At 42.4% G+C, this 14,029-nt stretch overlaps 1 protein-coding gene across 3 annotated transcripts in view; it reads right to left on the bottom strand.

The window, feature by feature from the left end:
* LOC118775528 (ATP-binding cassette sub-family G member 4-like) overlaps nucleotides 1–14,029 on the bottom strand; it is a 42,339-nt gene that overhangs the window by 18,741 nt on the left and 9,569 nt on the right. For all 3 annotated transcript variants that reach the window (XR_005004842.1, XM_036525486.1, XM_036525485.1), the window contains exons 3-7: nucleotides 6,034–6,151; nucleotides 5,617–5,749; nucleotides 5,350–5,400; nucleotides 5,029–5,174; nucleotides 4,505–4,628 (exon numbers count right to left, since the gene is read on the bottom strand). Coding sequence is in view for 2 of the 3 variants with exons in the window: in XM_036525486.1 (XP_036381379.1) it covers nucleotides 4,505–4,628; nucleotides 5,029–5,174; nucleotides 5,350–5,400; nucleotides 5,617–5,749; nucleotides 6,034–6,151 (572 nt within the window). In the remaining variant the exon portion in view is untranslated. The remainder of the gene's footprint in view (nucleotides 1–4,504; nucleotides 4,629–5,028; nucleotides 5,175–5,349; nucleotides 5,401–5,616; nucleotides 5,750–6,033; nucleotides 6,152–14,029) is intronic.

Raw genomic sequence — 14,029 nt, 5'->3', positions numbered from 1 at the left:
AAAAACAACAAAAATGCATGTTCAGTCAGGCAGATTGGGCCCAAGGTGGGCCTCTTTGTAACTGGAAGAACTGTGGGCCCGGGGCAGCTGCACCCTCTGCCCCCCCTCTTGCTCCGCTACAGGTACAAGGGCATGAAGAACATGAACTTACCTTCTTTTATTTTTCAGAAAGAGCTCAAGTAACGCACTATGTCAACCTGTGTAAATTATCAGTAGGTGTTAAACCTTAGGAGGATTTCACAAAAAAAAAAAATGAACAATGAGTTAACAAGTTCAACACCAACATCTACCTATTCACTGAGATCAATTACATCAAGAGTCTTCAGTCCCTGCAAGAGGTTACTCACAAACTCACTAGACAAAGTCCTTAGTCCATTCAGGTGCTCTCCTAAACCTGACCTGTCTGGCATGTGGTGTGGATACATCTGTTTGTGGTGCAGGTGATGTGTGTGGTGTAGCTGGTGTAGTTTCAAAGTCCAGAGACGACAGCTCATGGTCACCCCTCCTTTCCTGAAGAGAGATCAGTGCAAGGTAAGATGCGTTCCAGCAGCGTCCATCCGACAGCAGGTAGGTGTACTGTCCTTTCTTTCCCACCACTCTGAGTGGTCTGGAAAACTTGCCTTGGGTCTTAGGGAGAATGCCAGGTTTCCCCATCCGGACATACGACCCACACTGGAAGGACACACCTTTAGCCCCTCGCTCATAGTCTGTGTACGCCTTGCTCTTTTTTTGTTTCCCTCCCACTCTGGAGGCAACCTGCCTAGGTGACAGTGGTTTGGTCTGCGGGTGTGGACGTCTTGCCACATGAAGTTTGGTGCGCATAGGTCTGCCATGCAACAGTTCTGCTGGTGAACACTGAGTCGTGGAGTGGGGCGTTGCACGGTAGACATGTAGGAAAGCCCTTGTAAACTATTTCCATTGCTTCCCTTCCAGCAAGACAGTCTGTAAACTGTCCTTCAGGCTGCGATTGAAACGTTCAATCTCACCATTCACCCTTGGATAGTAGACAGACGACTTCCTATGCACAATGTCCCTGTCTTGGAGAAATGTTTCAAACTCCTGTGACACAAATTGAGAGCCGTGGCCCGAGACCAGCTCCCTGGGGTCACCTTATCTGCTGAAGACTGTAGATAAGAACTGTATGGCAGTCTGTGAGGTGACCCGTGACACAAAGGCGATCTCAGGCCACTTGCTGTGATAATCAGCAATGGTGACTGCATAGCGGCAGTCTATGGGTGCCGTGTCAAAGGGCCCACCACATCAATTGCCAATTTTTCCCATGCCCCTTCGGGGTACGGCACAGGCTGTAGTGGAGGAGTGTGTGTGACTGCAGACTTGTCATGTGACTGGCATGTGATGCACGCTTTGATGGCTGCCTCGACCTGAGCATCCATGCCAGGCCACTAATATACTTCTCTGAGTCTGTTTTGTTCGCACTATTCCCTGGTGTGTGTCATGAGCCAAGGAGATCAACTTTGGCTGGAGACTGTCCAGCACCAGGAGTTGGTGCATGCCACGTACCACACAGTCACCTTGTAGAGAGAGCTCATGCCGAACTCTGAAGAATGGCTGTAAGGGTGGAGCCAGGCTTTTTGCTGATGTAGGCTATCTTGAGGTGAGAAGCTCACGCAGTTTAGTCTGCACAGGACAGGAAATGCATGCAGCCTCAAACTCAGCAGCAGTAACAGCTGACAGTGCAGAGGTAAGTGCTACTTCTATGTAGTCCTCCAAGCTAGGCTCTGAGCTTGGCTATGGGAGTCGAGACAAGCAGTCCGAAGTTACATTGTCTCAACCTGGCTTGTGCTGGATGTCATAACTGAATGATAGCAGTCTAGCCGACCACCTGGCTATCTGCATACCTGCTCTACCCTGGCCTTTTGAAGAAAGCAGTGTGGTCAGAGGGCTGTGATCCGTACCTAACGTGAACTGTCTCCCCCATAAGTAGGTTCTCCACTTTTCTGTCGCCCACATGCACCCCAAGGCCTCCTTTTCTATGGTAGAGTGGTTTCCGCCTGGGAGAGCGTGCGCGATGCAAATGCTACAGTTCTCTCTGAGCCGTCGGGATGTATCTGAGTGAGGACCGCGCCCAGACCACAATCTGACGTGTCCGCTGTGACAACAGTGGGCAGTTCTGGGTTTAACAGGGAGAGTGCAGGGCTATTTACTATGAGTCCTTTTACAGTCTCAAAGCTCCTCTGAGCCTCAGGCGTCCATGTGAATGTATCAGACCCATGGAGAAGTGCTCGCAGGGGTTCGACAACAGCAGCATAGTCTGGTATGAATTTCGAATACCATGACATAAGCCCCAGGAATGACCTCAATTTGGGCAGGTCTGTAGGTGGAGGTGCTTGAGAGACGGCAGTCACATGTGAGGCGTCAGGTTGAAGTCCCTTTTCTGATACTGTATGCCCTAGGAAAGACACTTCTGTTTGTCTAAAGTTGCATTTTGAGAGGTTCAGCTTGAGTCCCGCATTTTCAATGCGCCGAAGCACAGCCGTCAGCTTTTCGTCATGGTCCTCAGCTGTCACGCCTGAAACAATGATGTCATCAAGGTAACATTGGACCCCCGACAGACCTTTGAGAATGAATGACATCATCCGCTGGAAGCAGCTGGGCCCAAGTGCCAATCCATACGGCACCCTCTTGAAGCAGAACAGACCATCATGAGCGATGAATGTAGTTAAGCAGCAGCTGTCCTTGTGGAGTGGAACCTGATGATAAGCGTTCTGGAGGTCTAATGTAGAAAATAGTGTTGCACCTCTCAACTCTGTAAACATTTCCTCCATGTGAGGCAGTGGGAAGCCGTCAACTACGAGTGCCTTGTTAGGCTCTCTCAGGTCCACACAGAGCCATATCCCTCGTCCCCCTTTCTTTGAGGTAACTACTATAGGCGAGATCCATTCTGATGAATCTACAGGCTCAATAACATCCTGCTCTACCAGTTTTCTCAACTCTTCAGACAAAGCTTCTCTAACTGAGAAAGGTAACTTGCGCAGTTTCTGTTGTACTGGTGTAACATCTGGACATACATGGTGAGTACTAGGTGAGTAAATCCCTTAGCACATCCTAGTTTTTCCACTGCCCCATTCTCAACAGTACAGTTAAACTGGATATACGGAGCTGAAGTGACCTGACCATCTATTATTTGCATCCGAATCCGAATCAGAAATCTCCAGTAAATAGTTCTCAAACATATGGTTCCCCGACATTTTGTAGGAAAGGTGTGGGCTGGCTCAGATTCAGAGTCGCCAAGTAATTAACACTGTCTTGACGTTCTTTACGTACTTTAATAAACAAAATAAAACAGGCTAGGTAGCAAGCAAGCAAACATGTACCGGGTGTAACTGTCAGACACTTTTCCTACTCCCCACTGCAAAACTAGGGTTACTACTCCCCACTGCAAAACTAGGGTTACTAGTACACAATCTGTTACACCTTACCTTAACTCCTATTATTCATCGCACCACCTAGCAACTAGGAGTGAAACACCACAACTGATAAGTTAAATGAATGAATCTTTTAGAATAGTGAGCCAGTACATACAGTTACGCTGAAAAGTTTTGTTAAAAAAATTTGTACATTCACGAACTGCGCAATAGCTAGAATGACACAGGAGTGTAGTGAGTAGATTAGCTACTGTATGTTAGGTCTTTAGACCTTCATCAGAGCCGGCTGTTCTTTAATTAATAAAATTGCTCATGTGAGACGTGGTGTCACCCATATTTTTTTTAAAAAACTCACACTCAAACAAACCAAGTGACAGAAATCGTAGCAATGTGACAGACAACGAACTAGTAAAGTCACTTAATTAAGTCTCTCCGAAATTTATGCAGATGGTTGCAACAAGTCCTGTCGTTTGGTTTGTTTTATTATTATGTCCAGCTGCTGTCGACACCGCGAGTCTTGCAAAGTGCGATTTCATAAATAGACGAATGTAAAACCGTTTAAGACCGAAACATCTAGTAAAAGTCTACGGATATGCTTTAACATAGCACGAGTGAATGCATAGCGTTTGTGAAGTTTGCTGTGTGATTAGGCCTACCCAGATTTTAAACATAATTGATACATCAGTTTTAATATTAAATTTTAACTTCCAGATTAGTGGAACACAAAATAACTGTAAATGTTCTGTATTATGAAAACTTGGATTATTATTTTGTTTTCATTATATTTAATGAAATATAATGAATTTTAAAGTATTTCAGCCTTCCTGCCATCTAAAGTATCTGTATCTACCTTGAAAAATCCGTATCAGTCAACCACTAGTGCTTTGCGTAGCTCACAGTAGATGTTGTAGATGCTTAGATGTTGATTGAAGTGATGCAGGTTAAGTAACATCAGTACTATGCTCAAAAGTTACAACAGCAGTTACAAACCTGCAACCCCCAAGTAACAATATCAATACTACTACTACACCACACTGCAGGTCTTTTGCTGCCTGGCTAGTGACTGACTGCTCTGAGGTCACACTGTCACTCAGACTGAGGAGGATGAGAACCCTCACCTTGTCAAACATCTCAAAGAGCTTGGCGCTGGGCTGGTGGATGGTGCAGATGATGGTCCTCCCACCCTGGGCTAGAGACTTCATGAGGGAGACCACCTGGAAACAGGAGGCGCTGTCCAGACCACTGCCGTAGTTCAAGACACAGAAGGACAAAAGAAATGTTCAGTATGTTCATTTTATCACTGCAGCTTTTCATGAGAAGTGATTTTTGCATATGAACACAAGTTTGTATCCCCACCGTACAGCAAGCAGATAAAGTAGATTGCACTGTGCAGGGGTCACTAAATTAATTATGACAGCTTTACCAACTCCACACGACAAGACCTTGGCTAATGTAATTTGTATTCTTTTTGTTTTTAGACAATTATCTTATGGGTTTTTTAACGTATACACACCAGATGAAGGGGCCTCAGTGCAGCCACCACTTTTTATGTGTGGACCCAAGAGCCTGCCCCATGTCTCCCACTACCTCTCCCCCCAAATCCCTTTGTTCATGTACCCTCTCATGAGGGCAGTTTTCTGACCTTGTGGGCTCATCAAAAAACATGACGGGGGGGTTGTTGACCAGCTCCTGGGCAATTGCAAGGCGCTTGCACTGGCCCCCCGACAGGGAAAGGGTTCGAGTGTGAGCACACTCCAGGAGTCCCAGTGCTGTGAGGATCTCATTCACCTGGACCACACACACAAACACATACACACACACACACACATTGACATTATGTGAGGAATGCCTGGTGAGACATTCCTTTGTTTATAATTTCTGAAGATGGATGCAGTCTGACTGAATCTATACTTTTGCAGCATTTCTACATCTGTACTGACTGGTGTCACGAGTGTAAACTCACCAGCTCCTTTTTCACATCCATATTCTCGCTCAGCTTCAAGTTCGCAGAAACCTGAATAAAAAGAAGATATACCACGATTAACCACTATCTGTGAGATCCACTAAGCTCAGAGACTCAGTGATTTGTACTCATCATTGTGTTTGCTAAAGACAGTAAGTTTTTTGACTGGGTCATTACAGCCAATAATTGACAGCACATGGCAGCACTTGTTATAGGGTTTGTGAAGGCTCATTATTGCCTCCCTCCTGTCTGTGACCTTCATATTACCATCATGGCCTCCCGTGCAGTCAGGTGTGGCAGCAGCATGTCGTCCTGCATGATGTAGCAGGACATTTTCCGAAAAGTACGGAGGTCCCGGGGCTTCCCATTTACTAGGATCTGTCCCTTCATTCCCGTTTCCCTGTACCAGGGGGAGAGAATTCCAACCCTCAGCAACTCTGCCTTGTACTGCTAGTACTCACACAGTGGTGACCTTCACTGGTTAAATTATTTTGTGGTTTTTCATACAAAAGTACCAAGAACACAGAAATGGATACCCTCCCATTCCACCTTTTATTTCCCCCAAAATTCAATTTCAAAAAGATCTGACAGCCAGAATAAAGAGAGGTCATAATTTAGAGCTGTCAGTTTTACAGCACAATGAGGATTCAGCAGGATAAAACAGTCATAAAATCTCCCTCTCACCTGTAGCCTGCTAGAATGTTCATCAGTGTGGATTTGCCAGCTCCAGAGGGCCCCATGATGCCGATCAGCTCCCGGCTACAGAATTTCCCAGACAGACACTTCAGCAAGGCCTTATAGCCTGTGAAGGGGCAGAGCATCCACACAAACTGATAAAATGTATTCTTCCAACACACACATAAAAATAAAAATACTCCCAACACATAAACACATACTCACACAGCCATACACACTGACATTCAATACTCACTTAATCCACATACATAATAATAAGCAATATTCCCCCAGCACATACGAATACATAATACTCTCTCAATACACACAAATACACACAGAAATACCAGGTTCCTTGACTCAAAAGGGAGTGCTACATCCTTAGGTTTGACAAACACCTTTTCTTCCACTGCAATATGCATATCACTCAAAATTTTCTTGTTTCATCTGTCATAATGAAAAAAGCTTGCCCTGCCTCATAGACTGTGTAGGAGAGGAGTACTTACATACTCTGATATAATACAGTCTTTCAACACAGATGCAGAACACTGTCCTAAAACACACACACACACTCTCCAAACCCACACAGAAATACAAAATACTCAACACATACACACATGCACATATAGACACATAGTAATCTCCCAGTCCAAACAAACCAAGTACAAAAAAATTCTCTCATGTTGATAGTTTATTAGTTTGAGGTGGAAGCAGTTGCAGTGGCGCCTGGCTGTGGGCTGAGATTATTGACCCTTTGTTAATACATCGTAACCAGAGAAAAGAAAGGGAGGAGATGGGGCGCAGGAGGTATTCCATAAACAGCTGATGTGGAATTTTGATTGTCATGGATAGGACTGGTTTGCCTTGTTAGTTGCACAGGAATTGTCTGAAAATTCTCCTCCTCTCATCTTCATTTGGAACTTCAAAAATTGTAAGCTATGTACAGTAAGTCACTCTTTGTAAAAGCATCTACTAAGCAAATGGATGTCGGAGTAAGGCTCCTACCATGCAAAGCATATATCTTTATTGCTTTTGTTAACTGATCTTTGGAACTGCTAATTGTAGGCTTGTCACAATCAAACATGCTCTTTGATCACACAGTAGTCCTGAAGCACAATCAACGCAGTTCTCCAACACGCTCACGTTCTGCCAATAGTGCACCACAGCAGGGTAAACAGCATAGATATTGGGTGATTGAATTGACATCATCCAAGTGACTTTGCAGGCACGTAATAACTAGAGGGACACTAAAGGGTCATAATAAGCAGTGGAATAAGGGGCCCTTGGCTGACATAACCCACCCTAGCACTAGGAAGAAAGCCACTTCTGTTAACTGTTGGCTAATGACACAGCCCAGATTCAAACTGCAATGTCTGAAGCAGAGTCAGCTTAAATTCAGAATGAGTGCATTTACATACTGAGCCATTTAGGAGCTAGCCATTTAGGAGCAAGCCAGTGTTTTTATTTTATGCACTTAGCAAGTCATTACCAATCAGTAGCTCCAAATTACTAAACACATATTGCATTAATCAACAGCACCAGCATGCAGAACACATAAAAATACTGGCTTAAAGTCAATACAGTGTTTGCCAAGTTTTAAGAGTTAAATACACAATGGGGTTCTTGATAATATGTAAAGCACTGATGTGCAAATAGTATTACATGCAATTCAACTATGTAAGATAATGTAAGATAATACTCAGTGAAGGATCTACCATAGCCAGACTCCACACTTGACTCATTGAAATCTCACCACAATATCAAGACTTCTTTCTGTATGGTTGTTCTCTGTGTTCATTTGCTTTGTTTGGCCATTTGTTTGTTTTATTCTATCCATTAATGGAGTGAAGGAAAAAGGAAGGTGGTGGGGGAAGAAGAGATCAATATAGAGAGACAAACACAACGCTGAAATCTCCAGAGCTCTTTGAAAGGAGGCTAACCAGTTGAACATTAAACAGCATTAGGCGCGTCTGTCTATGAACCTTCCCCTACACTGCCTACACAGCTTTTTGCACAGGCCATCATTAAGGCTGCTGAGCACTGCAAACGTTCATGCAGTTCATGCAGTTCATGCAGTCCATCTATGAAGGTGTCCCTTTCATAACATATATTACTGACCAAACATATATGTGTAAAAATGGTTTTGTCTTGGAAGATGGACCCGAGCATGTGGTCCCATGATAGCCAACAAGATTTCAGAAAGTCATCTGAGATTCCCCTCCCTATCTGTGCTCACTGTGTACATAGAATCCAATGGATGTGCACTGCATACATCAAGATAGGATGTAGCACTGGTAGTCCTCAGGTTGAGGAACTCACCTCCCCTAATTACAGTAGGTGCTTCTTCAGTTCTCCCTGTCAGCTTGCCAGCTCCTCATTGCAAAGCTATGGTGTTCTTGATGACTCCCTCCCTCCTATTATACCCATTACAGTGTGCAATGAGACAGGAACTCTGCCTCATCTGCATATCAACCTTCCTGTGTGCAACTTGCCCTCACATGCAGGGTCATCTCCAGTACATGCTCCCTGCCTGTGTGATGTTGTTGGATGCCTTTGCACTAGGATCGGGACTTTTTTGCAAGTTCAAAAACCTAAGATAGCCAAGTTGCATTAAATGAAGTTGTATTCTATGCAAATAAATGTCAGTCCTTTGCATACGATGAGTATCTATTTTAATAATCATTAATGAATTGATTTGCATTTGAATTGTTATGGTATTCAGGCTTTTGTTCTTGGGGTTTCACAAAATGGTTCTGTATAAAGTTACCATGTGACACAGTAGCATGCTGACACACTCCCTGTGCCCCCACCTCTGTCTGTGGACTACTTGCATTCATATGTGTCATCAAAGTGCTGCATGGTGATGTCAACAATATACCATGCCAGAGATTTATTGATACACAATAGCATACTAACACCAACTGATCTAATGTTGCAAACAATCACAGCAAGGCCATAACTGTATTCATGCAGACAATCATGCTGCTGCAACAAGATCCACCTGGAGAGAAATGCCTCACCACCCAGCCCAAAAATCACCATGGAGGCAACATAGTTTACATTTTTTCCAGTTTCAGTGGAGTACTGACCTTTACTGAAGATGTTTAAGAATAAAGTTGTGCCAGTGATGGAAAGTTCAGTGAGAGGCATGGTGTAAGTGCAGGAGTCAATACTTCACAGTATATCACTTCAGTTCAGTGCATACACACCAACAGAAGAAAGGGTTTATTTGGAAGTGCATGTGGGACATACTGTAATATCTGTACACCCGAGAAAATCAGACAAAAGGCATTCAGGGATATTATACCAACCTGCAAACCTGTCATTTGGCATCAGAGAGAATGCATTAAGTCAATGTGTGAAAACACAGCCTGGAACACAGATACAGTTGGTGAACGTGGGTACTTTGGTGGGATGTCATACCCACGCCCACTAAGCAAATTCATCATTGAAACCATAGTTTTTTTTTTTTTGTTTTTGTTTTTTTTTTTTTTAACTATTTTTTAAACTGTTTACTGCTTGGTTTTCTTCAAACTTGGCCTTATTGTCTGTGCAGTTATGTCAACAAGCTGTTACTCTATATGACCATGTGCACCACCAACCAACTAAATATCAAATTCTACATGGTACCAGATGTGTCAATAGTTTTTATCCAAGCTTCCACTCCCCTTTCCTGGTTACAACAATCATATTTTTCCACCTCTGAGAACTTGTAATCTTGCAAAGGAATTTTATGAGCCAAAATGTGTATAAAGCACTATGCCAAAGATATTCTACCCATGCTCTTAATTGTTTAATGTTTAGACAATATTGTATGGTGCTTTAGAATGAGAGCAATGTCCATTTGGGAAAGAAACTGTTCTCCCAAGAATTAGTGACAGGAATTATTTGGCCTGAAGGACCAGAGTCTTGCCATTTTCAGGCTCTCTTTAATTAGTGTCTAATTTACACATGGTTCACCTTAAACTACAGGTGGCAGATGTGCACTACAGTAAATTATGCCCTGAAAATGTTAGCAACAGACATCAAAATATCAAGACATTTGATCAAGACTTGCTTCATACTGTATTTCTGTTGTAACATGCCAATGCAAACAGTGTTTTTAGAGTTTGCTAGAAAATTATGCAAGCTACATGTTTTCTCCCTGGTTTAGGTTATCTGGATTTGGTCTAGCTTGCTGTAGCTAAATATATCCATTTTGAGGCCAATCCATCAGTTAGCTTTAAAGGCTAGGTAAATTGTAATATAATATAGCAACATATTAATCTTCCTACAAAATCCAAACTTGACAAACAATATTCGATTGAGTCTTTACTCGATAAGCTTTGAAATTAGAATATTGATGTTTCCATTATGTTTTTCTTATATTCGTTAATTCACTTCACAGTTGACCCAATCAAGACCATAATTAGTTTATAATGGTTTGCTGGTGGTCACAGAATACATCAAATCCACAGCTGGGAGTCCCTGATCCCTTGAAAGGAATATGACAATAGCACTATGGTAACATTTTTAAATGCCATGTAGATGGAGAAACTTACTGTTAGTAAAATTCTAATAAACCTATACACACGTGTGTGTGTCATTCTAAAAGCTTTTTTCTGTACTGAAAAATCATGAGAGGCTTAGATCTTCCGGTATTGATATCCTTCATTCCCACAACACCGTGTCAATATATAAAAAAATCTATCACACACCCATACCTTAAACCACTGCTCCAATTAGGACAAGTCTGCTCCAACAGAATGAATACCAGGGCATCCTAAAATATTCCCCATGACTGCAGGTGCACGTTCCTGATATAGGGACCATCTTTCACACTGACATTTGAAGGATGACTCATTACCAATGTAGAGACATCACTCAAGTGATGCTCAACACCCATTCTGCATCAGAATATTCACCATCCATTAGCTGAGGTAGAGGGATTTATTCAGCCACTCAAACAGGGGTATGATCAGATGTGAAATTTTGTAAGGACACAGGGGAACCCTTTGTTGCTGGTATGAAAGTAAAATTGTAAAAACAGTGGAATGCAAACATATTAGTTAATCCCCTTTGCATTCAGTGTCCAGAACATTCTGAAGTATCCTAAATGTCTTGGCTCAGATAAATCTGAGAGCACATTTCTGTATGCACATATATTTTTGCTCATGAAATAATAGGACATGTGGCTACAGCAGGCCACCCCATACTCAGCAGGCAGATCCTCCCATCCATTAAGCTCCCCTTCCGGTAGGATTCGTTTTATCTGCTCCATTATTGATGATCTCATCTGTCTCCTCCTCACATTTCCTGGCAGTCCGCAGACTACATTGGCCTTGAGAGTCTCCAGGCCCTGACTTCCTCGTCACCAGCTCAAGGCCAGGTCATTCCATGCACTATGGCATGTATTGTCCATCACCACCTACTGTATGCAAATTAAGGTGCATGCCTTTACCTACATTATGCAGCATATGAAAGCCCAGTGGTGTAAAAGTGAACTACGCACCACTCTGCACTAGACCCTTCTGTTCCATCAGGCAACATCACCAAGCTGTACAGTCACACTGTACACTGTCTAATGGAGAGTATAATGTATAATGTATAATAGGCAGTATCCTGCCTTTATTCCAGCTTTACTGCACCTCTTACAAACACCAGTCCACAACAGCAGGTTCAGTATAAGCTTGTGATCTGCTAACAATGGAAGAGCAAGAGGAGTGACAGGAGGCTTCTTGATACTACAGTGACAGTGGGATAAAAGTTACAACATAGAAACAGAAAATGGGAAATTTAAGGAGTGTATTGCTAACACATGAACATTCATATGCATATACCTGAGTGCACAAATTTAATTATTTCCATTTTGAAATGTATATATATATACAATAATGAACAAAATTTAATAAATTGATTAATGGATTATTTTTGTATAACACCATTTACAATCAGGCTGTCACACAGCACTTCACAACAGACATTTCCAGAGGGAATTAAAAAGAAACAGAGGCTGTTGCAGCCTTCAGCAAGATGCTTTGCCACAATGGCAGCAGTAATAGAAGTATAAACAGAAATGGGTTATGGAGCATGTAAAAGTGGAAATGTTGTGCTGTCACCCTGCACAGAGGAAAAATACCATGCAAGTATAAAATAATCTCTTTAGAGAACTTTTTGTATCTTAGTCTTTTTTTTAAAACAAATCACCACCCATTAGTAACATTCAGCATCCCCTGAAACATGAAAAACACTCTGCCCCTTTATAAATAGAAAATTCACGAGTTGCTGGAACATTTTAGAGGAGGTCCAACTGCTCTGTGCAGACCTGTGCTGGCAAAAAAGACTTACACCACTTCCTGTAGTCCACTGTCTGTGGTCCCAGAGGGTTTACAGTGAGGACATGAGGACATGTGGCACTGAGCTGTCAGGGTGACCCTGAGAGGCAGAGACAGACGAGGCTCTGCCCACATGCAGACTTCCAGCATCAGTGATGTGGTTTCCCCTCATGGAGGGAAAACACAAATTTCCAATGATGGGAAATTGGGAGGACAGGAAAGAGAGATTGAAGGAGATGGCTGCAGCAGCAGAGACAGGACAGTCAGCCGGATACCCCCTTTGATTCTGTTTTGATTTAAAAGAGAAGAGGAAATATTTTTCTGTTTACAGATGAAAGGAAGCTGAGCTCTGAGCAATCCTCCCACAGATAACTACAGTCTGTGCATCAACATGACATTTTACTGGAACATAAGGCAGGGTTGAGGAGCTCTTGAGAGAGTTGTCATGAAACATGATCTTGTGATCACTGAAATCTCCAGGAAGAACATAGTCCAGTCTTTCCCTTCCTTCTGTATAAATGGTGTTGACTCAATGTGAGGGCAGTAACCATGACATAATGATGACCTGGAACCTACTTACTGGTGCAGCTCAATGATATGATCTTACAAAGACACCAGATGTACTAAAATAATGGGCCTGCAGGGCATTACTGCAGATCAGAGGAACAAGTGAGGAGTAATAACAAATTGTTAATTTATAAAATAATTGCTAATCTAATAATTGTTAATCTATTACATACTGCGACTGTTGGATCATTATTGCCACTGTCACGTGTAACTTTATTAATATATTATAATGTATTGTAATTATTGATATATACATATATACATATATATACAGTTTGAGCGTGAAAGTAACAGTAGTTACTGGATTTTTTTAGTTTTTTTTTTTACCACAAACTGACAAGCTTCAAATTTTGAAACCTTGTTGTTGTAGTGATAGTAAAATGAAAACTCAAAAAGAAGTTTAGAGTCTAGCTGGGGTCTCCTACTGGGAACTGTCTTGAAACTACATTTGGTCTGATGGAAAAATGTGGTCATTGGAAAAGATGGCATGGATTCAGCACTTTCCACCAAACCGACCTCTGATTGGTTTAGGTTGTACCTTTTGTTGGTAGTCATGATTTATACCTTTATTTGCACTGCTGACACACAGTAACAAAGTGAAAGGGGGGGGAAGAGAAGAACCTACAGTCCAAATGTCGATGATAGAAAGGGAAAAACCATGAGAGAAAGAGAGATTGAATTCCCTGTTTAATTAAGGCGATGAGCTTTGAATGGCATGTGTATTTCATAAAGGGCCCCAGCAAATAATCACAAGGCCTGTGTCTGCTATGTCCAAAGACTGTTCTGTTCCTAAGACTTGGCAGGGCTGAAGAACAGGGCTGCTTGTAAATTATTTATGGTGGCTGCAGTCTGCAGAGTGTAGCAGAGGTGGGGATATAATGGGGGTGAACCTGAGGCCAGTGTTGCAGATTTGGCAATTTTATTTTCACATTTGATGATTGTCCCATCAATGATTTCACAAAAAGTTGCTAGATTTCATTTTTTCTTTCCGATTAATTATAAAAAGCATACAGTGTATGTGATTATCCCAAAAATCAGGAGAACATACAGAAGACTAAAGCAGTGTTAGATAGGCATGCCCTCACCACCCCGAAGAGTTGTTGTATCAGACCTAATATCAAAGC

This window comes from Megalops cyprinoides, chromosome 3 (genome assembly GCF_013368585.1).
Source record: "Megalops cyprinoides isolate fMegCyp1 chromosome 3, fMegCyp1.pri, whole genome shotgun sequence".
In the NCBI taxonomy this organism is placed as follows: Eukaryota; Metazoa; Chordata; class Actinopteri; order Elopiformes; family Megalopidae; genus Megalops; species Megalops cyprinoides.
Note: the sequence above shows the minus strand (reverse complement) of the source record. Positions and strands in the feature narration are given on the sequence as shown.